This window comes from Megascapheus bottae, chromosome 9, assembly GCF_031878675.1.
Source record: "Megascapheus bottae isolate mThoBot1 chromosome 9, mThoBot2.hap1, whole genome shotgun sequence".
Lineage (NCBI taxonomy): Eukaryota > Metazoa > Chordata > Mammalia > Rodentia > Geomyidae > Megascapheus > Megascapheus bottae.
In genome coordinates, this window is record NC_143517.1 from 39,961,522 (window position 1) to 39,988,705 (window position 27,184).

The window sequence follows — 27,184 nt, forward strand, 5'->3', positions numbered from 1 at the left end:
AGATTACTGATCCCCCCCCACCATGGTGATTTTTTCCCCTACATTCTGATGAATTATCAAGATGTAAAAAAAAAAAAGAAAAAAGGAAAATAGAAAATTCTAAAAATTGGAAAGTAGATAAAATAATTTTTCCTCTACATAAATTCCTATATTATTTCTCTACTTTGATGAAAAAAGTAAGCCACAAATATATGCACTAGGGTAATTATCCTGCTTCTTACACATTATATGTAGTGGAAAAGAAATCTCAATGTGTAACTTTTATTTTTTTATGTAATTGTTACAAGAATAGACTTTTGGATAACAATAGTAAAACCTACTAGTTTATTGAAGGTCTTTTATACACCCTCATAAGAAAGCCACGGATGTTTGAAATAAAAAAAATCTCAAGAATATACATACTGTATATAATATATAATTACGTGTAATATATATGTATATATTATGTGTGTATATGTACATATTATATACATTTATATTTGTGTAGGTGGAGTTTTTGCTTGTGTGCTTCCATCTACTGAATGCTACCATTGTGCTGCCATAACTATTACATCATACATACATTTACTTTTCTGTGATAGAGGGCTTTTGCATTTCATAAAATATCTGTTCTGTGATAATAGTTGTTTAGGTTTTTTTTTTTTTTAGTTTTAGTGCTGGTGGTTACGTTAGCTGTTTTCAGCAGAAAGCCTTTTAAACATAGGATAACAACTCCAGAAATATAGAAGGTAACCATTGGGTTGCAACCCTGCTGCATTAGTTTCAAAGCTACATGAAAAATGAAAACTTTCTAATAAACAACAAACTTGAGCTATCAGAGCAATCTCTTGAGCTGTGGTGTAGAGAACATGATGTACCTGCCCAGTCTTTCTAAAGGGAGATGAGCTCACATCAGAGAGATAACCATCTCTGACTTTTTCTTCTGATTCATCACTGACCTGAACTCCATTTGAACCTTGTTAGACAAAAAAACAAGCAGAATTCCTGGCCCAAACTATAAAATATAATTAAGCCCCTTTGAAACGATGTGTAAAAGAACATTGCTGTACCCCTTATAACCACTACCACCACCACAACCAATAAAGTTAAATCAAGCACTGCCTGTAATGGATTAAAATAATAAATGTTCCTGGATTTCAGTGTTTGAAGTACTTGAAGAAAACAGGCTCCCAGCAGCCGGGGTAGCAGAATGTAGGAGAGACATTTATTAATGACGAGTTCAAGGATTTGGCCTGTTTAAGATCATTACTTTCTGTTTACCTTGTGTTACACATCTCTGTATTTTACAGAGCCCACATGTGTCCACATGCAATAATGAAAAGCTTTTTTGGAAAATAAAAAGAATTGTTAATTGTATAAATATGGTCCTCTTGGGGAGTATGAAGTCTTGTAAGACTCTGCTCCCTTCTAATGAGAAATCCAGTGCAGTTATTATAATGTTCCATGAAACTTCACCTTTCAATCTTGTCTCTATCAAATTTAGTTTCTTTTCTTTTCTTTCCTTTTTTTTTTTTTTTTTTTTTTTTGCCAGTCCTGGGACTTGAAATCAGACCCTTGTCACTGTCTCTGAGTCTCTCTGTGAGTAAGGATAGTGCTCTACCAGTTGAGCTACAGGGCCACTTTCCTGTTTATGGGGTACTGAGGAATTGAACTCAGGGCTAGGTGCATGCTAGGCAAGCAGTGTACCACTAAACCACATTCCCAGCCCCAGTTTATTTCTTGTTATTAGTTTTAGATACTAGATTCCAGATTTAATCTAATTTAGCCTTTTATATATTTTAGAATGTTTTCTTATAATAGTAGCACTGTGCATTATCCTATGTATAATAGAGGAAATAATCAGTGCTTTGTAATCTAGCTGTAGCAAAGGTATAATAAGAGCCATTTCTCAAGACTTACATGCATTTGAATAAAGAAAAATTGATATGAGCTTCATATATTCTCATATTTATACAAAACCAATGTGAATTTCATATATTCTCATATTTAAAGTGTTTTTTGGACCGGAGAAAAGGGGGCCTTTAAAACAACTAATGCTATTGACTAACATGTTATCTCACTGAGAAAAAATGATGCTGTGAAAAAAATTCTTGCCTGAGTAGTTAATTACTACAGACTTTTTCCTTAGTAGCCCTCCTTTGTACAGTAATGGTACTGTACTGTAATGATAGTACCCATGAGGTTATTACTCCAGGAGATGGACATGAATTTTCATAGCCTCAGCTTTAGAAATAGAGAAGGTTAGAAGTAAATCCTTTCCTTTGTTGAGTCTTTGACAGCATTTAGTCTTACCCACGATCACACCAGATTGCCTTGTTATCCCTTTATTGTCAGTAGGCTGTATGCTAGAAAGGTGTTTGACAAAGTAACCCTGGCTGTGATGGGTGGCTGAAAACATATCTCAAACATTCTTTTATACCCTGGCTGGTCCTCTGGACCTATGACTGTGTTGTCATGACTTACCAAAGCTGTGCAAGAGAGCTAACAATAAGCAAATACATTTATTTAAAACCCTGTTACTAATTGGAAAATGAAATTATTAAGACCTAATAGTGGTAGTTTTTTAAATAATATATAATGGAAATGCAGTAATAGTGCATTTCATTTTTATTATCATGATTAACTTCGCAAAATACATTTTATTGAAATTATAACATGTTTTATTATTAATTTTGAATTTCTAAAACTTTCCCTAAGTCATGTAAGGAAATAATTTGTATCTTTAAGGAATTAAACCAATATAATATTTTAGGATTCCATTAATGAATATCTAATTGTCTTTTCTTATTCTTTCCTTTAATCACTTACTATACCAAGATGTTTTTATTTTTATATTTAAGTAATTGCACAAGGTGTTCCAATTCAACAAAAGTATAAAACAAGATAGCTCTTGAAGGACTGGCAAAGTCTTCATCAGAGCCCTGAAACTAATTATGGCCAAATGTACTCCAAATTTTATCTCCCAAATGAAAGCAGAATAATCCACACTACTGTCTGGAGGGCTCGATAGCATAATCATGCAGAGTACTCTACACATTGCTTGGTACAGACTGTGTGCTCTCAGTTAATACCAGTCTTTTGTATGTTGTTTTCCTCCATCTCTCAACAGAATCATACCACTTGAATGCTGAAGTTATAAATCATTAAATTTTTTATCCAAAAATTCTCTTTTCTTTTTTCAAGAGCCCTTCTTTCTCCCTGTAGACATTATCATCTAAACACCTTACATTTGAGTGTAAGACAGCTAACAACACCACTGTGACACCATAGTAAGTTAAATATATATATATATATATATATCTTTGATACATCTCCAGCCCTGTCACAAACAGATCTAAGACCTTGTAGTGGTAAAGGTATCATATAGACCATCATTACTATGTGGGATACCCTAAGTGTCACGGTGCCTTGGCTTAAAGTCCTCTAAGCTAGTTTTAATGCCTTCTAGAGAAAAGTATGACCATATTAAATGATATACACAGGGCTATTCTAAGATATAGTGAACTTCTCATGGCCTCTGGTCTTTAGAAACTTTGATTATGGAGGTTGCTGGTAGCCTTGGCCTATTCAGAGGCTGAGATGTGAGGTTCATAGTTTGAAACCAGCTTTTAGCCCATGTTCATAGTTCCAATTAAGCATCAAAAGCTGAAAGTGAGGAGTACCTCAAGAGATAGAGTGCTAGCCTTAGGTGAAATAACAACTGAGAGTTTGAGGCCTTCAGTTCAAGCCCCTATACCAGTACAAAGGAAAAAGAAAACAAGCCTGGATTGAATAGATCAAAATTTGTTTGTAAGCAATTGCAGTAAGTTACTTAGCAACCCATTTTTTTTTCCTTTGTTGTTGTTAGCAATGGCAGTACTTAGGTTTGAATTTAGGGCTTCATACTTTCTAGGCAAATGCTCTACCACTTTAGGCATACTTCCATTCCTTTTAGTTCTGGTTATTTGGGGGATAGGGTTGGTCTCATTTTTTGGCCACACAGCCTAGACTTCAGCATAAATTATACTTCCTACTGTAGCTAGGAGTATAAGTACATGTCTTCCACACCCAGCTCTGTCTGTTGAGATGGGTTCTTGCAAACTTTTTGTCCTGGTTGACCTGGTACCATCATCCTCCTGATCTCAGCCTTTCAAGTGTCTAAGATTATATCCATGACATGTAATCAGTCAGGTCTTGATTACCTTTGTAATTGGATGTACAGTACCTGACTCGTTTTGCTTTTAATATTTTCTACCCATTCTTCCATCTTGGTAAATAATACACTTGGTCTGACAGGCTGGGTTTTTTTTTAACTATTTTAAGTATCTACGATTATTTCCCTCTGTAAGAAGTTGTCATATGCTTTTCAATATGCATTAAGATGTACAAGTCTGTTTTTGAATCATAGCCATGTGATCTAATCAAGTTTTATTCTTTGCATAGCATATCCTCTATTAACCTTTGGTAATTTTTGTTTTCTGACATCATGATTTTAAATGGTTTTTAGAAACTTCACACACACACACACACACACATTGTTCTTAGATAAAGATCTAGTATAAGTGGCCAACTTGGTAGATATTTAATCTTTCATAAGCAATGTCCATGTTAGTGTTGTCTCTTGTTTTCTATTTTCTTATGTTCAAAATATAGGACTACGGTTAGACAAAAGATCCCAGCTTTTATTCCCAATGAAGACTGAATAGGAACCCATGACGCCCTGCATGTGAAAAGTCAGAAGGTTCTTAAAAGAGATACATGCTGATGAATGAGCTCTCATTTTATAACTAGATTGTTGTTACTTTATAGAGGAGTATTGTCAGTCTTTCAAAATTGGATACTGGATCCTTCAAAGTAATTAAATGAAGGAACAACAAATGAACATTTTGGTACTTTTGAAGGACTGCTGATTTATTTATGGACCATACTTAAAAGATTTTTTTCCTCTTCTCTATTTGAATCATCCCAATGTTTCACTCTTAACACAGATTGGCTCCTGGGTATTTCTTAACATATGCTTCCTGATTTTCTAGTAGCCTAATATTACTTCCAGCTGCATTAAAAAAAATACCTGATTATGCTTTGCTAGCACATGTCATCATTGTGCACTGTTTCTAATGATATACAGAAGCTTGATCTAGATCTCATTTTGCTAAGTCAGCATGTACAGAGCAGGAGCCCTACTTGGAGTGTAGTAGATATTGATGATGTTGGGCTGGCAGTGGTTTGTAAATATTTTCTAAAACAAATAGCTTGCACTTATTAGTCTTCTGAAGAAGTATTTTAAAGGTCATGAAACTATTTGTTCTTTGAACTAAGTTTTTGTGCTCAATGAGAAGTATCTCAGTATGCAAACAAAGCAAAATCTATTTATCATACCAGTTGTTTCTGAAATTACTTCTCAATGTTGCTACACCTCATTTAGTTTAATTAGATATCTTCCATTAGTTTGCTGAAGCTTAAATTAAAAATATGAACACACTCTTGAAAGAAGTCAATAATAGAAAAAAAACAGCGAAAAAGCATTCAGTTAAAAGAAAACAGAAACACAATTACTAAATGCAACATTGGTCATAGCATAGGAAAAAATACTCAAACAGGTCTTTAAAATACTAGTAGTGAATAGTGTTAATTTACTATTTGTTGAGAATTTTACTCTCGTCGTATATGAATTATTAATATTAAGAAAAACTTGACAGAGAGGCCTGGTACCATTGCATCAAATCTATAATCCGAGGTACTCAGGAAGCTGAATTCTGAAGATCATGGTTAAAAGCCAACATGGGCAGTAAAAGTCTGTAAAACTTATCCCTAATAAACTCCCAAAAAGCTGGAAATGGGAACTGTGTCTCAAAGTGGTAGAGCACTAGCTGTGAGTACAATTTCTCAGGTACTACACCCAGGCTCTGAGTCAAACTCTGACTCAAGCACCGAGACCACCACAAAAAAAAAAAGAAAGAAAAGAAAAACTGGATAGAAAATATTAAGTTTGCTGAAATCTGAAATCTCAGAAGTTGAAATTAATTTTAATTGAATATAGATGGGGAATACCTATAACCCAGTAAAAGCAGAGCTGGGGCAGGAGCAGTGCAAGTTTGAGCCCAACCTGGGCCACATAGTGAGATGCTGTTTCAAAAATCAAAAAACAAGCAGGGCACTGGTCTCATACTTCTAATTCTTGCTGCTCTGTAGGCTGAGATCTGAAGCCCAGTGAGAGCAGAAAAATCCAGAAGTGGTAGAGAGCTATCCTTGAGCACAAAAAAGCTCAGGGACAGCACCCAGACCCTGCATTTCAGCCCTGGAACTGATACTAAAAAATTAAAATTTTTAATTACAAAAATAATAATTGTATGACCAGTGGATCACACCTGTAATAGTATTTACTCAGGAGGCTAAGTTGTGAGAATAGTGATTCAAAGCCAGCCTAGTCAAAAAGATTGGCAAGAATCTATCCCTAATAAACCAGCAAAATACCTGAAGTGTTGACAGCCCAGGTAAAATTTTAGAGACCCCATTTCAACAGAAAAGCCAGGTATGGTGATTTATGATGGACCTTACCTTAAAGATAACTAAAGCCAGATAGAGTAACAATATGAGATTAACTAAAGGGCAACAAAGGAGAAGAGAAATAACATAGTCATTAAGAACAACAATTACTCAAGATAAAGCTCTTATTTCCATATCTTAGAGATCCTTTCATTTAGTCTCAGCCTATATGACCTTATGTATCTACATTTTGTGCTATTTTTACTGTATCTGACTTTATTACCTGGTATATTGTATACGCATTTATTTGTTTATTTGAAATAGGAAAGGGAAGGGGGAAAACAAGATTATTGGGAGGGGGTAGGGCGAGGGAAATGAGGACAAAAACATAAGAAGGTATCAATGTGTGAGAAGTAATGAACCTACTATCTGGCAAATGTAGCTGTAACCACTCTATACGTTACCTCAATAAAAAAAAAAAAAAAACTAAAGCATAAAGAACTAGTGTCATAGCATAGGTGGTACGATGCCTCAAGCACAAGGCAAGGCCCTGATTCAAAACCCACCAAAAAGAATGAAGAAAGAAAGGAATGAAGAAAGAGATTGAAGAGAAAGGAAGAGAGAGAGAGAGAGAAAGAGAAAGAGGGAAGAGGGAGATCTTGGCAGGTGTGAATCATTTGAGACACTTTGGGTTGCAAGTGGCCATAAAACAACCTCAAATGAGTTAAGCGGTTCTAGTGAAAAGCTGTCATTAGACATAGCAGAAGCCATAAGTTTCTCTTTATGGGTTACTAGCTTCAGCCACAAGCTCTGCTCACAACACCTTCCCATTTTTAACTTGAAGACCAAGGAAAAAGGAAGATCAATTTCCCACAAGTTTTTCTTAAATCTCACACTCATCCCTGAACTAAATCAGACTCCAGTTAATATGGAACATGAAAATCTATAAAATGTTGACAAATCCCCAGGCCAGGAAAACCAGTTGTTCGCTTCTTCTATCACTGGATTATTGCAATAGCTAAGCAGTGAATAGATCAGTTGCAAACTCTCTCGGGTACATTGTGCAGTCTCGTGCCCTCATTGCTCACTTGAGTCTGGCCTACTTTCTTCTTCTTGTTCCAAACTCCCAAAGTCTTACTGACCCATAACTACCTAATTCTGTGTCATTTTCCTCAAGATTGCAGTGTCTACCTGCCATAGTTTGACTATCCCCTATATCTATGTTAAAGATTTGGTCCCCATCATGACACTACTGGACAGTAATGTGGACCTTTCGGAACTCTGGCCTCATGGAACATCTTTTAAGTCATGGAATCTTTTAAGTGACGTTAAAGGGAATCATGAGTTCCCAGTCTCTTGTTTATTCTCTTTACTCATGAGGAGAGCTGTTTTGCTCTAAAACATAATCCCACTGTAATGTGCAGCCCCGCCATAAGGGCAAAAGAATGAGGTGAAGCAGTGACCAACTAGAACCTCTGAGACTAAGCCAAGATAAATCTTTTATCTTTATAAGTTAATTTTGTTAGATATCTCACTATGGTAATGCAGAACTATGTTTTGTCTCCTAAGAATTCCAGTTTTCACACTCTCTGCCCAAGCAAAAAAGACTATGTGATGAGGAGGAAATGTTTATGAGTTTGATACTGCTTACAGGATCACAAAGGTTGTCAGGAATTATGTATTTGTTTTTGTGAGAATTCAATTCTCTAAATATTTTTGTTTATCTCCTTGCTTTAGTCATGAATACTTAATAATTTATGGAGTTAAGAGTTTGCCATCAATTCCACTTAAGTTCTTTGAGAAGAGACTCTCTCAATGTGCAGAAGGCATGGTGATACAAATTTTATCCTCTTGGTACTTGATTTTTAGACAGTAATACCTCATAAACTGTCAATATTTTGATGTGATTTCTGCATAGTAGAAACAACTAAAATCACTGGGCACAGTGGCTCATGCCTGTAATCCTAGCTATTCAGACTGAGATCTGAGGATCATGGTTCAAAGCCATATAGGGCAATACAAAGCTGTGAGACTCTTATCTCCAGTTAATCTAGAAAACAGGAAGTGGGGCAATGGCTCAAGGGCAGGGCGATAGCCTTGAGCTGAAGAGCTCAGGGACAGCACCCAGGCCAGAGTTCAAGCCCCATGACCTCCCCTCCCCCTAAAAAGAAACAGCTAAAATCAATTTGCAGGTGTAAATTCTATAGAGAAAAGTTTTTTATCATGTGTTCACATATTCTTTTATAAACTGATTGAATGAAAGAAGCAATTTCATTTATCAATGTGCTTCGGATAAAATGTGAAGCCCTTTGTTTTGGGTTTTTATTTTTGGTTTCGGTTTTGGCTATTTTTTGGTACTAGTACTGGGGCGTAAACTCTAGACCAGCCTTGTTACTTAAGGCTGGCACTCTACTACTTGAGCCACAGTTCCATGTCCATCTTTTTGGGTGGTTAATTGGAAATAAGACTTTATTGCCCAGGCTAGCTTTGAATATCAATCCTCTGATCTCAGCCTCCTGAGTAACTAGTACTACAGGCATGGGCCACTGGTGTCCAAAAGGCAACAGAAATATTTCATTTCTAGTGATCAAAACTAGTTCAATTTTTTATTTGAGTTAAGGAAGGAAAGGGGAAAAACAAGATGATGGGACAAAGGACAAAGAATGAACCAATGTAACAGCAATATTCAGAAGACTATTTGGAAATGAATTTTACAACTCAGACTTGGGTAGGAGGAGAGAAATGGAGAAAAACATGGGAAGGGGTAACAATGTTCAAGCAGTAATGCACTCACTACCTTATGAATGTAATTGTAACCCCTCTAAACATTACCCTGACCAATTTTTTCAAAAAACTAGTTCAATTTAAGCAGCCAAGGAAATAATGATAGAATTGGATTATGACACATAAAATGAATATTTGAGATCATAAACTAGTACAAATAAGTAATTGAACTAGTAAATGAAGTTGATAGACAGTTCTAATAAGAGAAATATGAAACCATCAGTATCACACATAACCATTAATCATTGCAGGATGCTAACATTAATGGATTAAAGTTTGATGAAAATTCAACTATTTTGTGTAATCTTCAAGAATTCTCCACAAACCCAAGGAGTTAATTATTTATTAAAGAGAAAATAGTAACTTTACAATATAAAATATTATAAGCATAAAACAAGAGCATCCCACACCCATTGTTATACATTAAGAGAATCACTGCTGTGGTACCCTTGCCAAAAATACATAACTTTTTTTTACTCATGAGAAAAACATAAGATAAACTGAGGTTGGTGGATGCTCTGCAGAATAATTGAAGTGGACTATTCAACAGTCTCAGAGCTATGAGTGACAAAGTTAGAAGCTCTGTCACAGATTAAAGAAAACTAGGACTTAATTCAGTGGGAATTTAAATTGGGTCCAGAAAAAAAAGACATTCATGAGAAAAATAGAAAACATTAAAAAGATCATTATTTAACATTAATATGTGTATTATATATAGTGTATATATATATATGTGTGTGTGTGTATTCTGTGCATCTAAACATATAGATATATATCAATGGAGAGAGTAACGTATCAGCATTTCAATATTTCTACTATAGTCACATAGCTACATGAAAGGCTGCGGAACTCTATTACATTTTTGCAACTTTTGTGTAGGTTTAAAGCTTTCAAAGTAGAAAGTTTTAGCTGGGCATGATTGACATGCCTATCATCCCAGCTTCTCAAAAGAGGAAACCAGAGAGTGGGGGTGAAAAGTTTTAGGCCAGTGTGGGCAATGAGACATGATCTTAGAAACAAAATACAAGCAAAAGGGCTCAAATGGTGTTCAGAAGGTAGATGTCTTTCTTAGCATGTACAAAAACTTAGGCTTTTTTAATCCCTAGGGCTGAAAAGGAGAGGGCTAGGAAGGAGATAGAAGAAAGAAGAGAAGAAAGATAAAAGGAAGGAAGGAAGCAAGAGAAAGGAAAGAAGGAAGAAGGAAAGAGAAATAGAAAGGAAGGAGGGAGGAGGGAAGGAGAAAGAGAAGGAGGAAGGAAGACAGAGAAAAAGGAGTCAGGTACTAGTGCTTTATGTCTGTAATCTTAGCTTCTAAGAAAGCTGTGATCTAGAAAGCCAGCCCAAGCAGAATAGTATTTGAGACTCCATCTCCAATTAACAACCACAGTGATGGACTGGAGGCATAGTTCAAGTGGTAAAGTACCAGTTGTGAGCTAAGAAGCTGAGCAAGAAAACTGAGTAAGAAAATAAGGCCTTGAGTTCAAGCCCAATACAGACACAAAAAAAAGAGGGAAGAAAAATCTGGAAAACTATCATTTTCTACATAGTTATGCCAAATTAAGCCTATGATTTTGTGATACCATTATTACAGTTTCTGAAGGATGAATTCCTGTGTTTTGTTTAACAAATATTTACTAGTGAGCAGTCAAGAATTCTAATGCAGTGGTTATGACCTAGTTTAAAGACTCTGTTAATAAGGTTATATTTTGATTTTTTCTTTTCAGCTTATTTATCTAGGTTTGGTGGTGGATGGTGACTTTTATTCTGTAATTAAGTGAAATTCACCTTTGAATTAATTGTAGACATGAAGTAGAAGTTTCAGTGACACAATATATTTATTTGATGACAAAAATTAAATTGATTTCCATAATTTTTTAGCAAAAGTCAATGCTAGCAATTTTACAGATGTGAGAGATTAAATCCTCCCTTCTGGGGAGGATTAAAAGTTGTATATCTTATTTCTACTGTGTAACATACTACATATATGCACTTTTCAAATCTCCACAGGGTTGAAAAACCAGTGTGGGTACTGTACTTTAAAACATGTGTTTACTGTGGGCCTAAGGTGTTTTTTAATCTTTCATCTTTCTGAAGGCTCAAATAGCATTAGAAAAATAAGCTCTGACCATTACAAATGTGGTCTGGTGAAATTCAATATTCACAATGACAATTTAGAATATGAGCTTCGTGAGAGGAAAGTGAACTCACCACTCTTAACTGCATCTAAACATCTTTAAGCGTGCTGTTGGTTTTATGAAAAGGTTTTGATCCACACTCTTACTTTGAGTTCAAAAAAAAAAACCCTTCATTTTAAAGTGTATTCCTTTTCTGAGTATATTTACTTTGAACTATAGCATATAGTTTTTCTCATAAATCTAACCTGCCACTATCTGTTTTTAAGACTTTATAAACTTCCAAGTGGTTATGATGTGTGAAGTTTGGATTAAACTAAATTTTTTTACAAAACACATGTTATATATTTTGATTGATTTGAATTTTAACATAGGCTAGTCAAAAACTTTCAGTGTCTAGTGAAGATTATAATATACTGTACTGTACTCTCAGTAAGAAATCATAGAAAATTACCCTTTCACATCATGTTAACAAAAGACAAATGAAGCAGCTGTTCTTATTCTTAATGTAGTTGCTTGAAAAACTTGCCGCATTTAATGAAAATGCCTCTGCCCATAAAATTTAAAATACTCACACATGGAAAAAGTCATAATGTTTTGGCAAATATTACTTTGTTAGGAATGTGAATGAGATATGCCTGCTTCGTGAGTAGAGTTCTGCATAAATGGCATGAAACTGGTAGAAAGCTAACTGAAGAAAAGACTGAAAAAGAGTGAATTGGCACTCTTTAAAAATAATCCCTCCCCAAATGTTTGGGTTTTTGTTTGTTTTGTTTTTATTGTAATGTATAGGGGGTTACAGTTACATTTGCCAGAACTTAGTAGGTGCATTATTTCTCACACATGTTTTGTTGTTGTTGTTGGGGTTTTTTTGGGGGGCATTGGTGAAGGAAGAATTATATACCCTCTGGAGCCGGGAGTTTGGCCTAGTGGTTGAGTGCTTGCCTAGCATGCACGAAGACCCGGGTTCGATTCCTCGGTACCATATACATGGAAAAAAGCTGGAAGTGGTGCTGAGGCTCAAGTGGTAGAGCTCTAGCCTTGAGAAAGTCCAAGGACAGTGCTCAGGCCCCGAGCCCAAGCCCAAGACTGGCAAAAAAAAAAAAAAAAAAAGAATTATATACCCTCTGTTTTTTCTCTTTTAGGTGTAATTCTTGGAGTGTCATTTCTACTTGACATAAATGATTTTCTCCTTAAAACAAGTCTCAGAGAAAGAAGTCGGAGTCTGATAGGACCATTTTGTGCTACTTCCAGTCTGGAGGCTAAATGGTGTAAACACAGCAGCAATCCAGGCCCAGAACAATCTCTACCGAAAATATCCATCGATTTAAGAGGTGGTCTGCTACAGGTCTGTAGGGATTGACCATATTTTCCAATAAATTTTTAAATAACCCTTATTTTTTAACTATTTTACTAAATTTTAAATCTTCATGTGAAAAACTTCATGTAAAAAAGGTAATGTCAGATTGCTGTATTATTAAAATTTTAGGAGCATTGTTGATGCATAATTTATATACCATATAATTCATCTGTTAAGCGAATAATACTTATTGCTTTGTATAAGTATGTTCAGAGTTGTGTGATTATTGCCACAGTAATTTGAGGGACAGTTAGCATTTTTCTACTTTTTTTTGTTATAATTAATGTTTCTATGGATATTTACATGCAAGTTTTTGTGCAGCATATTCCCCTGGGTATGTAACTAGGAATGGGAATGCTACATTAAATTGATTTTAATGTGTAGATTTTTCTAGTGGCAAATAATTGACCTAGCTCAAGCAGTGTCACTGGCAATATATACAGACTTTAGTGATATCAGGCCTTGATATTATAGTATCTGATTATGTCACATTACAACTTCTTAAGCCTTTGGCTTACAACCAAGTATGAAATGTGTCAGAGTATCCGCTTATTTCTTTATAGCATTAATATGGATTTTAATCTAATCTTGTATGATTTGATTTCTTCCCAACTTGATATGAATTCTGAAAACTTATGAGAATCACAATGATAGAAAATTGAAATTAACTTATTCATAAAGAAGGCATATTAAATTTGTACTTCTTATTTTCAGCTAAGTCACCTCAACTTTTCACTAGTTTCCTACCATAGAGAGTGCAATATTTGCTTTATGCTGTGTTTGAGACTTTCAGTATCCACTTGGCAAGAAGCATATGGCTTGGTGTATGTTGCTTTATTGAAAATATTAGTTGGATTACTTCTTTTCCAAGGCAGCAGAATAACCACACATTAAAAATAGCAGTAAGAGCAAAAACAACCTATATCATCTCTATTTTCTAGTCATTGACTATCTCTTAACAATTGAAAGGCTGGACTATATAGTGTTATACTCCCCAGCTAGACTTTTCACCTATTTTTCTTTAGCATCCAATAAAAATAATATTGATGAGGCTCAAAGTAGACTTAGTACTTATCTCTTCATTTGATTTCTAGGATGCTATAACTCTGGGAAACAGAAGCTAAGCCAAGGATTTAAAGCTTCCAGGAATAAGATTACTCTTCAATGCCTCCATATGTTCTTTTTTCTTTTCAATTTCCTTAGAATTAGTATTTTTGCTGCTTTGACTCAATATATTTAGAAAAATTCACATTTTTCAAACTTTAATTCCTCCAATGTTAATCATTATTATGTGTTGGTCATAAATCTGCTATAATATATTATTACTCAATGATGGGAAAATAAAATAATTCCATTCAAAGGAAGCCTATATTCTTGTATCCTTGTGCTCTGAAAGTTTTTAGAGAGGTGATCTCAGAAAGGGCCTAGCAATCCTTGTGTTGACACTTTGTCATTAAGCCCAGAAGCTGGAAGCCTTCTAGTATCAAGGCCATGAAGTAGGTTCTTTCTTATTCTCTGAAGTGTAAAAGTACAAAGAAAAGAACCTTATATTTAGGAATATTTTATTAGCATTTGGTCTTAAAGATTTATTTTTGCTGATCATGGGTTTTCATAGATGTTCTTTGTGCTCTTCACTAAGTAAATTTATACATTACTTCACATCAATGTCATTTCATCACCAAATAAGGATTTAAAAGTTAATAGTCACATAATGTATGCTGCAATTGATATCATCCTATATGTTATTGTATTTTAGACCTTTAGTTTATTATCAGAAAGTAAACTGAACAAAGTTATACTTTCTTGTTAATTCAGATATAATTGTACCTATTATACTCAAGAAATATTTGAATTTGAAGATAACCAGAAATTTTCATTTTGTTTTAAAGGTCTTCTGGGGTCAAGAACATTTGAATTGTTTAGTTCTTCTACATAAATTGCTCAGTGGATATCTTAATGAGGCAGGAAACTTTAAAGTGCAAGCTTGTGAACCAACATCTCAAATGCCATCTTCTGTGGAAAAGAATGAGAACTTTAAAAGTGAGCAAAGTTCAGATGACCTACGAACAGGTCTCTTCCAGTATATACAAGATGCAGGTAAGTACCAACAGTCTCAGATTGTTAGTATATGTACATAATACATAGTACATATAATATATGTAAGTGTGTGTTCATAAATTCATGTTCTCTAAGTGATAGCACATCACAATCACTTGAAAAACTTGCATGTGCAGGAGACAGGAGTTTGGCCTAGTGGTAGAGTGCTTGCCTAGCATATACGACAACCACGTTAAATTCCTCAGTACCACATATATAGAAAAGCCGGAAATGGTGCTGTTGGCTCAAGTGGTAGAGCACTAGCCTTGAGGAAAGCCCAGGGACAGTGCTCAGGCCCTGAGTTCAGTCTCCAGGAATGGCAAAAATAAATAATAAAAAGAAAAACTTGCATGTGCAGTTCAAAAATAGCATATTACAATTTAGTCTAAGAGAAATTCTTAAATTGTTTTGTCTCAAGTCATATAAGAATGATAAACTAGGTTTTATTTTTGCTCTAAGCAATGAACGTGATCACTTTTGAAAGCATGCAATTGTGTTCTCATTTGCTAGAACCTCTAAAGATTCCTAGTGTCTATGAAGTCCTGTTTTATAATGAAACAGAAGATAGCCCAGGAATGATGTTATGGAGATATCCAGAACCTCGAGTGCTTACCTTAGTAAGAATAACTCCTGTGCCTTTCAACACCACAGAAGATCCAGATATCAGCACAGCAGACCTCGGTGATGTGTTACAGGTATGTAATGGTTGTTCTTTTTAAAATAAGAATATTACAGCATCGATCATTTATTAAGAAACATGTTTGGAGCCAGGCACTGGTAGCTCATGCCTGTAATCCTTACTTTATTTTTGTCATAGCTCTCATTGATTTCTTTTTTATGAAAAAAGAAAAGATTTATTTTTATTGTTATTATAGAGGTGATCGACAGAGGGGCTATATTTACATGCATCAGGTAATGAGTACATTTCCTTTTGTACAGTGTCATCTGTTCCCTCATTCTTTACCATTCCCCACCTCCGATCGCCACCCACAAGTTATACAGTTCACTTTCTTTTTTTTATATTTTTTATTGTAATTAATAAAAGGGTTACATGATATTTGCCAGATAGAAGGTGCATTAATTCACATGTGAAAGGGTATACAGTTCACTTTCATCAGTGTCCAATGCACTCCACCTTTTCTCTTGGATTTTGTGCCCTCATCCCACCCTCCTACAGAATCAGGTAAGTGAAATGGAACTCCAGGATATGGAAATAAGAGGTTTATTTTTGTGATTGTTGCTTAATCTAGTATGTGAAGACAAATCATCAGAGAAAGAAAACAAATTTAAGGTCTTTTGCTTCCATGTCTTTGGAGTTTGTATTTTGCATTTTACATAAATATGAAGAGGCACTTAGGCATTGCACCTTTGTGATTCTCTCCTCAGAATATCTTCTTTTGGTCTAACTATATGTGAGTATCCAGAATCTTGGATAATTTGTCATGTCTCAGTGCATTTTAGATCTAACTTCAGTATATCAGGGAAAACATGCACTTTTTGACTCTGATCTACTCATTGATTTTTAAAATTATCTTTATGTACTTGTTTACTCATTTATATTTATTCTCTTTTTTCTGTTAGAAAATAAGCACCCTGAGTTTTCTTAATTATTTAATTTCTATATATTCTAGTATATATAGATGCCCACTGAAAATTTTTAATGACTGCTCTATACTGTAAAGATTAATCAGCAGGGCACCATGGCTCACGCCTATAATCCTAGTTATTCACGAGGCTGAGACCTGAGTATCACAGTTCAAAGCCCTCCCAGGTACTAAAGACCATGAAACTCTTAGCCCTAATTAATCACTAGAAAAGGAGAAGTGAGGCTGTACCTCAAGGGTTAGGATGGTAGCCTTGAGCTGAAGAGCTCAGGGTCAGTGTCCAGCCCAGAGTTCAAACCCCATGATCCACAAAAAAAGAAAAAAATTAGAGTAATCGTACAAAACAGAGAAATCCAAAATACATATAAGTATACATATTATTTTCTTATTTCAGTTCTTCTTTATATTTAGTCTTATTTATCTTCTGAACAAATAACAATAAAATGTGTTACTATTTTATCAAGTGAATCAGAACTTGAGAATAATTCAGGCTGCCAAGGAAGTTAACTGTCTATTTCTTTGTTTTGTTTTGCTGGTCCTAGGGCTTGAACACAGTGCCTGGTTGCTATCCCTGCACTTTTGCTAGTGTTCTACCACTTGAGCCATAGTTCCACTTTTGTCTCTGTGTGTATGGGTGTGTGTGTGTGTGTGTGTGTGTGTGTGTGTGTGTGTGTGTGTGTGTGTGTGTGTGTGTGTGTGTATGATTAATTGGATATAAGCTTCTCACAAGCTTTCTTGTCTGGGCTGACTTTGAACTGAGATCCTCAGCTTCCTAAGTAGCTAAGATTGCAGGTGTGAGCCATGGGTACTTGGCTCTTCTTGGGTTCTTAAGTCTTCTCAGATTTGTGTTCTCTCTTAACAAAATATGTTCATGATTGTTTTCTGCCCAAATTCTGGGATTATTTTTACTACAGTGGTAATTATGAGTTCTACTTGCCTAAATATAGATTATCTTTAGATTTTCAATCTAAATGAAAATACTCTGCACTAAAGCTTCTTTCCAAATGGATTTTAGGCTTAAATGTATAGAGAGGAAGACATGGTTATTCTGAACTATTGCCAAAGTGCTTCTAATTGTAGCTCTGCCAGTTTGAAAATAGTGTTACATAAGACAAGTGATTTATCTTTCAGTCTTGGGTTTTTTAACAATAAAATGGGATACTGATATGATTGTAAACATTAGTATTTGGAGAACACAATGAACCGTGCCTGCCACATGATAAGTGTTGCATGTGTCTTATAACTTCAAGGATTATTATCAAACTTCTTCATCTAGAGAAATAGGGCTACACCAGGAAGAGCTGGAATCTGATGGATGACTGTACAACAGCTACAGTAGTTCATATATTATGAGATAGAAGTCAAGGTCCAGACAGTAGGCATGGTATATAAGCAAAAGAAGGAAGTCTGGGAAACAGTTTGAAAAATCAGGTCCTGTTTCATAGTTTATTAAAGAAATAGGGAACTGAGAGATTAGCAAAGTTTGAAGATAAAGGGACTGGCCTAGGTAATAGGACAGAGTTGCAGCTACTGAACTGAAAGAGAGAACTTATTCTAGAATCAACATCTTGGATTGTAGGGCATGGCAAAATAGGCGTATGTACTGCCCTGATCCCATACTGTGGTGACCTTTATGTTCTGTGGACAAGGAGCAAAATTTAACCCTCTGCCTGGGATGAATCTTAGTAGTAGGAACAACCCTGAATTGCTGTCTTGGAGCCATGCACTATTTGGTTTTTCCTGGGGGAAATAATCTGCATCATGAATCACATATTTAACTCAATTCAGCAGCTTTTTCTTATGCTTCTATAGTACCAGACCCTGGGCTAGCTCTTGAGGTTCAAGAGACAGATGAAACACTGTTCACATGTTGGAAGTTCAGTCTTACAAGAAGGCTTCTGTGGTAGTTTGAGATAGGAAAGTATCCCTGTTTCAGCTTTCAAGGATGGCCTGTCAGTTGTCATATGATTCTATCTAAATCTGTACTAGAGACACAACTGTGAAACTGAACAGCTGAGCGTGAATGGCAAGGAGCTTATGAGAGAACTGTCCTTAGTCAAACACCATGGGCTTTGAAAGCAAACCACTGATTTCTTTGAGCTTCTTTTTCTTAAATTAAACATTAGAAATAATGATACTAATTGATTTGGGGTATTAAATCTAATGAGATATTATAGCTAATATACTTAAATGCATACATACGTGGTAAATTCTTAATAAATTATTTTCTTCCTTCTATTCCTTTTTCACAAGTGACACTAAAAGAGATTCTTAAATGGAATTCCAGCCTTCAATTTCTTTTGTTTACAGGGGTCTTATAAGACAGATGGATTGAACACTTCCCTGAAGAAACCTGTGTTGGTTCTATAACCTTGTCATTCTGACTTTGACAGCCTTGCAGCACATGGCCGGTGCTTTCTTTAATTTGACATATTTGTCATTTTGCAACCCAGTCTCTTTAACATTCCATTTCCTCTTCTTTGGTTCTTCCTCTCTTCTGTGCCAATTGAAATCCTATTCACACCTTGAATAGGTAAGGTAGCTATCTGTCCCATGAAGGTTTCCTAGACATCAGTTCTAAACCCTTCTGTGCAATCTGAAGCATTTAGGCCACCATTTCATGATCATTTTCACCTAATTTCCCATGCTTTAACTGATTTGTCTGAATCTTGCCTTCATCCTTTATTATATGCCTCTAAAGCCAGGGTCATGATCCTTGCAGTATCCTCATGCAACAGAAATGCTCAACAAATATGTCTATTATATGTAGGTAGACATGAGTACATGACTGTGTGTGCCTATTTCATGTTACTCAAAAATATTACATTATTTAGCTGGGCACAGTGGCCCCCACCTCTCAGGAGGCTGAGATCTGAGGATCAAGGTTCAAAGCCAACCTGGGCACAAAAGGATCTGAGACTCTTATCTCCAGTTAACCTCTAGAAAATGGGAAATGGGGCTGTGGCTCAAGGGTAGGGCGGTAACCTTGAACTGAAGCACTCAGGGACATTGTCCAGACCCAGAGTTCAAGCCCCATGACCCCCCCCATATTATATTTACCAGTATTTTATGAGCCTAATTTGAGTTTAATTTGGATTCTCTTCCTCAGTGGTGTCATCTGCCACAAACATACGCTCTAATGTCCTTTCTCTGGTGAAATCATTGACTAGTCTGCTAAGCTCATTTGTCCCCTAAACAAAGGTTAGTTCTTAAATATCAAGATAAAATAATCTGTTTGACGTAAGTCCTGAAATCATAGCTGAGTTGAGATGACTTTTTCCTTCAGGACCATTAATTCATTTAAAAAATGGGAGCATGCAATGGTTTCCCTCATTGTCATAATTAGTAGAAACCTTGGGCTCTGCTAGCAGAGATTTACAATAGAACAAAACCTAGATACATAAGACCATATAGTAGGATGCTAAATGAAAGGACCTCCAGGATATAGAAACAAAAGCCATATAATGAATGATTATTGTCCTTAATGTACTATGTTATCTCTCATCTCTTTTGCTATCCCTTGGTTATCTCATATTGTTACAGTATTTTACCTTGCTGTCTGATATATTGTATATATGTTTATTTGGTTATTTGAAATAGGATAGGGAAGGGGGAAAACAAGATGAAGGGTGGGGGTGGGGAGGAGGGAAATAGGGACCAAGACATGAGAAATAGGTATCCCAAGGGTATTGAAAATACCCTCCAATCAATAAAAGTACATGTCAAATAGATTGACTATTATAATATATAAGAAAGACTATTTCCTTTAAAGGAGAACAGATCAGCTCTGGAACAGTAGGATAATCATAGAGACATTTATTGACAAAAGTCTTCCTGGAAATCTCCAAAGAATTGGTGCCCTAGCATCTGATATACCTGGTAACTAAGTCCTCTGTACGGGAATGAATGTAGCAGTTGTCAAATCTCTATGAACAATCTTAAATCATGTAACTACCTAAACAACTCCTAATAGTTTGGTTCCTAATGCAATCCTTCCACAGAGAATATCATCTTTTCATTGGCTCACTATCATTATCCAGGCTGCTTAGTGATTATACATCTCTTGGTAAATTAGTAATTTGAAATATGTATGTGTAGATATATGTATATATATATATATGTGTGTGTGTGTGTGTGTGTGAGTATATATGTGTGTGTATATATATATATATATATATGTATCTCCAGTGAACTTTGATAGCATGCATAAGTATTTCTAAGTGGTTTCCTAATTTTACTACTGAAATTCTTTGACACTACAAGACCAAAAGCTAGAACTTGAACCCTGTTCAATGCCCTGCTTATTACCTGCTTTCCCAGCAAGCTAAACTTTCCCCAAAGGTATTTCTATTGTTCAGTATATCACAAACCTTTCCAAATAAATGTCTGCTGTCATTATCGTTGAGAATAATGAAGAGAAAGGATAATATATGTACAATAGCTAGCAAATAAAAGGGACATCATCTCCCTTTGGCATTAAAGGCTCAATAAGCTAATAAGATAGCCAATGGTAACTATTATGATTATCATCATCATTCTGTCAACTGGTCTGAAAACCTGCATCCAAGAAATGCCTGTTTTCCAAGGATATTAGTGTTGATAGTTTGTCGGTGTCCTAAGAATTTTGAGGAATGCTGGTTCTACATCACCTAAATCAGTGGAAACTGGGTGCTAATGATCCATGCATATAATTCTAGTCAATTGGTAGGCCGAGAGCAGTACCAAGACTCTGACTGCTTGAAGAGATACTTAAGCTCTCTCACATGTACACAGTGGCTGCTGTAGTACTTATACTTTGTAGGTTACAGGTACCAACTGCCTCCAAATCAAGCAAAACATAGAGGGACTTAAGATGCAGTGGATAAACTTACATACAATACACAAAGTACTAAAATAAAAAACAGCGCCAGGGGAGAAAAAAGTAAAATAACAACAAAAAACTCCTCTTGCTTCCATTTCTTGGAGTTCATTTTATGTGCATATGCACGTAGCTATTAAGCCTTCGTGATCCATATGTAAGTTTATCAGTTTGGGGGAGGGTAAGGAGAAGCACAGAAATGGTGGCACAAGTGAATTAATGCAGTAGTCACTAGCTACTAGTTGAAAATGAACTATGCAACTTGTGAGAGAGAGATGTTAGGAGAAAAAAAAAACTAGGAGAAAATAAGGGAAAGGATAACATTGTTCAAAAAGAAATGTACTCGGTCCGTGAGTTTAGACTAGTAGTAGAGTGCTTGCCTAGCATGCACGAAGACCAGGTTCAATTCCTGGGTACCACATACATAGAAAAAAAAACAGAAATGGTGCTGTGGCTCAAGCGGTAGAGCTCTAGCCTAAAGGAAGCCCAAGGACAGTGCCCAGGGCCTGACTTCAAGGCCCAGGACTGGCAAAAAAGAAAGAAAGAAAGAGAGAAGGAAGGAAGGAACTCAATATTTGACTTACATAATGATACCCACTCTGTACATCATCTTTTTTTTTGTTGTTTTTTTGTTTTTTTGTGCCAGTCCTGGGCTTGAGCTCAGGGCCCAAGCCCTGTCCTTGGACTTTCTCAAGGCTAGAGCTCTACCACTTGAGCCATAGCACCACTTCCAGCTTTTTTCTATGTATGTGGTACCAAGGAATCAAACCTGGGTCTTCATGCGTGCTGGGCAAGCACTCTACCTCTAGGCCAAACTCCCGGCCCTCTGTAAATCATCTTTACAATAAAAATAAATTTAAAATAATGAAACTCATGGTTTCTGACTGCAAAGTCAGCACTGCTTTCTAGTCTGACTGACTCTCCAGGTCTACAATATATATTCTGCTCTTTTCAAAAAGAAGCATTTCTTCTTACTGGCCTTTGGAGAAAGGATCACCACTGGCAGGTAAAACATTTTTTAGAAGGAAACGGTGCATTTTGCTGTGGTTTGCACAGCAGATACCTGGCAAAGCTATTTCTCTATGTACATCAAAGGCTACCTGCAGTTGGAGAAAAGTTTCATATCATTTTTTAAGTCCTTTCATCATCCTCCCCTAGCATCCACAAAATATGGCTTAAGCAAAGCCCTGTGTCTTGTCCCAGGATGCTTAAAATCAGTATATTTCTCAGCCAGTGTTTCCTTTTTAATTCAATCTCACAGATTCTCTGTGTGTATTTGTTGCCAACTCTAATGAGGTATAAGAGCTTTACCTTGCTGGATGCCGGGAGCTCACACCTATAATACTAGCTACTTAGGAAGCTGAGATTCAGAGGATCAAAGTAGACACCATGAGAAAAGTCCATATGATCCCAGCTCCAAAGTAACTTGCAAAAAGCCCAAGTAATAAGAGTGCCAGATGAAAAAGCAAGCCCAATGCCCTGAATTCAAATAGCAACACCAGCAATAAGAGTTCTTCTTTTTTATATACTTGGGTTTACAATTAGGTGTTTTAATATATGTAGTTTAGTGGCTATTTCATTTAGTTTTTAAAATGTATTATCTATTTATCCACAGAATGAATTAAAGCTTCATTAAGTCTTATAGTTATATGGATTTGTGTTCTTTCATACTTATGTGTAGAATATTCCAGACAGTAATACTTGATATTATCCAGTAATTTTAGAAACTAGACTTTTGCCTCTTTAAACTTGACTTTACAAGCTTCCTATCATTCTTAAGCACATGGACCTAATAGGCAAAGTTTACCATTCTAGCACATGGTAGCACTATAGAAAGAGAAGCCTTCAGAAAGTTATTTGCAATGTAATATGATTTCCCTCTTTCACACTCAGCTTAAAAAGAATAAAAGGAAGTATTCTGGGGTGTTTCTTTTCAGAAGGGTTGGGCGGATCACTTATTGCTGCACATATGTTCCCAGAATCTTGAGCTTTTTATTTTATAAGCACCTCCTGCTCACTGGCAGCTGTACTAATGTGTCCCAGAAGGCTTTGCTTCTATCCATCATTTTTAGGCGGAGTTCTCAGTGCCAGATATGAGATTCATTGTTGTTGAAATGCAAAAAAAAGGAAAAAGTCTGAGGGGCCTTGGGGAAGTAGGAGGCTGAGCCAAACTCTTAGAAAATGAAGGAAAGGAAAAAACTTTGAGTGTGCCCAATGAACAAAATAATAAATGGTTTTGAATGATGGGTAATGGTGCTGGATCAGCTACTAAATGTTTTATATCCAGAAGCTATTGCTTCCTTTTTTGGACAAAGTCAGGAAATCTAAAATGGAATATTCCCTGAAGACACTTTTAATCATTCTGTCTTCAAAATATTGTAAAAGTATGAAAGAACTATCTAGGAACACACTTAAAAGAGTTAAAATAGTACTGCCTGAGAATTGTGAGGTCAACTCAATAAACACAGAATGAAAAGATCTGGTTAGGTGCTATATATAATGTAAAGGCAGACATTGCAGGTGTTTTCAAAGAATCTGTGGCTTTTCAGGAAGGACAAATATAAAAAAGGTACAACTGTGTTATGCCCGTGTATATACACAAATTGTGTCTTTTTACACAAAGGGAATTTACAGCTGACTGCATTTCTTAAAACAAGGCTTCATTCAGGAGATGGCCAAATTGAGGGGATCCTTGAAGGATAAGTAGAATTTGAAGAGATAAGCAAAGGCAAGGAATATGTGAAAAAAAATCAATATAAGCAAAAATTCAATATTCAAGGCCAAATCTATCATTCTAGGAAGTGAAAAATGAACTTGTTTTATTAAGAAAAGTTAGGTAAGTATGGGACTGTAAGTATAGCTTGTAAATCTGTCCATTCTGTGGCTAGAAAGGAAAAAGCAACCCATTTATTGAGCACCTAGTATGTACAGGGCACCAAACATCATTTGATATGTCATGTCTCTTCTAACTTCAATATAACCTGAGAATAGAAAGAAAGTGTGATCCCCACTTTAGAAAGGTAAATGAGAAATTAATTTCCCCAAGCTCTTAAAACATGTAGGAGGTTAAAACTAAGACTTGAACCTAAGTCCGTAAGTCCTTCATTGTGCCATCTGGAATGTGTTTAGAGTATGGAGCTTTCATTTCTTTTTCTTTTGTGTAAAAAAAATCATTTTAAAGGAGATGAATGGGAGGGGCTACAGCTACAAAAGTAAGATAATGAATTTCTTTTTAAACACTGTTACCCCCTCCCTCATTAGACTTGGCAAACTGACAGTCTGACTTAGGGTAAATTAATTTGGTATTGTGGTAGCAGTGGAATACAGAAAAAGAGACCAAACAAGAAGACCTGGAAGGAAGCCAAGTGTGGTAGCTCACACCCTGTAATCCTGGCTATTTGGGAGGCTGAGATCTGAGGATTAAAGTTCAAAGCCAGCCCAGGCACAAAAGGACCTGAGACTCTTATTTCCAATTAACCTCTAGAAAACGGGTAGTGTGGCTTGGCTCAAAGGTAGGGTGGTAGTCTTGAGCTGAATTGCTCTGGGACAGTGTCCAGGCCTAGGGATAGGGTAGTAGCCTTGAGCTGAAGAGCTCAGGGGCAGGGCCCCGGCTGAGTTCAATCCCAATGACCCCCCTCCCCCCAAAAAAAGAAGGTGTGAGATATGACAAAGGAGATAGTTGAGAATGAGGTAGAAAAAATGAGTGCAAAAGATGTACCAAAAGAATCCATTTCTCTTAACAACTAATTTGGGCATTTTAAAGAGGTCAAAGATGACTAATAGATTTAAGCTCAATGTGGAGTAAGGTTTAAGAACAGTCACACATTTATGGAAATAAGGAGTGCCTGTTATGCTACTTGTGGTTCAACTTGTGAGATGGTGCATTCTAAGCCAAAGGGAGTGATGTTGTCCTCATTAGAGAAGAGGATCCAAGGGCTGGGAAACATGGCTTAGTGATAGCATGCTTGCCTAGCATGCATGAAGCCATGGATTCTATTCCTTGGTACCACATACATAGAAAAAGCCAGAAATGGTGCTGTGGCCCAAGTGGAAGAGCCCTAGCCTTGAGGAAAGTCCAAGGACAGTGCTCAGCCCTGAGTCCAAGCTCTAGGACTGGCAAAAAAACCCAAAAGTTTAGCAAAAGGGTTGGGAATTTGGCCTAGTGGTAGAGTCTAGCATGCATGAAGATCTGTGTTCAATTCCTTGGTACCATATACATAGAAAAGGGCAGAAGTGGTACATGGCTCAAGTGGTAGAGCTCTAGCCTTGAGAAAGGCCAAAGACAGTGCTCAGGTCCTGAGTTCAAGCCCCAGGACTGGCAAAAAGAAAAGTTTAGCAAAGAAAAAATAATTCCCAGTAATACAAGAAATACATATGTAGCTATTCAGTTCTCAGTCAATTGAGTTTAGGTTTAGATTGGGAAGGTAGAAAATACAAAGTAACAATATCTTAGAGATGACAAATTTATTTCCTCTCAAACCCAAGAGTAGTCTGAAGATCGACCAATGATGCAGGTGTCTCTACAAAGTCCTAAGAGTCCAGGCATCTTCCAGCTTCATGCTGCTCGGCCATTTCCAAATGGTTGATTTCCCTTTATGGTCCAAGATGACTGCATTGACTTCAAGCAATAGGAAAAAGAAAGGATTGAAATAAGCACACCTCCTCCTCCCTTTAAGGATGTTTCTTGGAACCCACATTGTATGCTCTGTCCTGCCAACATCCCACAGTCCAGGATCGTGTTGTTTGGGTACATTTGATAAAAGGAATATTTGGACTCATTTGCTGAAAAGGAAGGGAAGAAGAGATGTTGACAATAAGAGCATTCCCTGCTGGCATCACAGCTTTAACCCCTGAGGACCTGTGTCCAACCTGTGTTGTGAGGTGGGTCCTACAATTTACTTCTGCTGATCATGCAGCCCTTGGAGCATTTCTGTGTTTTATTTACGGAAAGATCAGCTAAAGGAGAATTTGGACAAAAATACTGGAGAAGTAAATGAGATTTTTTAAAATAAAAGTAGTCTGAAATATTAGCATTCCTTACCCTTCAAAAGAGTAAGAGGTGGAGAATGATCTGTCAGTGTGCAATGTGCTATTCAAGTAAATGGAAAACATTTGCACACTGAAAGAACACTGAAGCCACTTTTTGTTCTATCACTTTATTTGCTAGTAATAACTTTATTAGCTTATTTCTCTTTTCCTATTAAATACTCTTCCATATGAAAGGAGGGACCTTTGTACAAGCAAAGAGCTGTGCTTAGCAATCAGTGTGTTTAATGTTTACTGCTCTGTATAAAAATGTTTAAGATTTTTGAATATGAAACAAAGCAATGATCAATATGAATGGATGGTCTGTGTATTAATATCCACTTTAAAAAGCATTTTCTTAGTAGAAAGAATAGGGCTGGAAGAATATCAGTATTAAATTTCAAACTCTACTACAAAGCTATGGTAATCAAAACAGCTTGGTACTGGCACAAGAACAGGCCAAACAGGTAGAAATATAAACTTGTCCAACCACTCTGGAGGTTTCTCAAAAAACTAAACATAGAGCTCCCCTATGACCCAACAATCCCACTTCTGGGCATTTACCAAATATCCAGAAACAAAGCCCCACTAAACCAATCAGCACAACTATGTTCATTGCAGCATTAGTGACCATAGCTACAATATGGAACCAACCCAGATGCCCCTCAGTAAATGAACGGGTCATGAAGATGTGGTATATTTACACAATGGAATTCTGTGCTGCCATTAGAAAGAATGGCATTGTCCAATTTGTAGGGAAATGGAAAGCCTTGGGAAAAAAATCGTAATAAGTGAAGTGAGCCAGACCCAAAGAAACATAGGTTCTATGGTTTCCCTCATTTGTAACAGTTAGTATATG

The 27,184-nt window shown here is 36.2% G+C and overlaps 1 protein-coding gene across 1 annotated transcript in view; it reads left to right on the top strand.

Annotated features, from left to right (window-relative positions):
- Vps13b (vacuolar protein sorting 13 homolog B) overlaps positions 1 to 27,184 on the top strand; it is a 494,062-nt gene that overhangs the window by 349,223 nt on the left and 117,655 nt on the right. Inside the window, exons 37-39 of the mRNA XM_090339134.1 lie at positions 12,527 to 12,729; positions 14,631 to 14,838; positions 15,349 to 15,533. Coding sequence (XP_090195260.1) covers positions 12,527 to 12,729; positions 14,631 to 14,838; positions 15,349 to 15,533 — 596 coding nt within the window. The remainder of the gene's footprint in view (positions 1 to 12,526; positions 12,730 to 14,630; positions 14,839 to 15,348; positions 15,534 to 27,184) is intronic.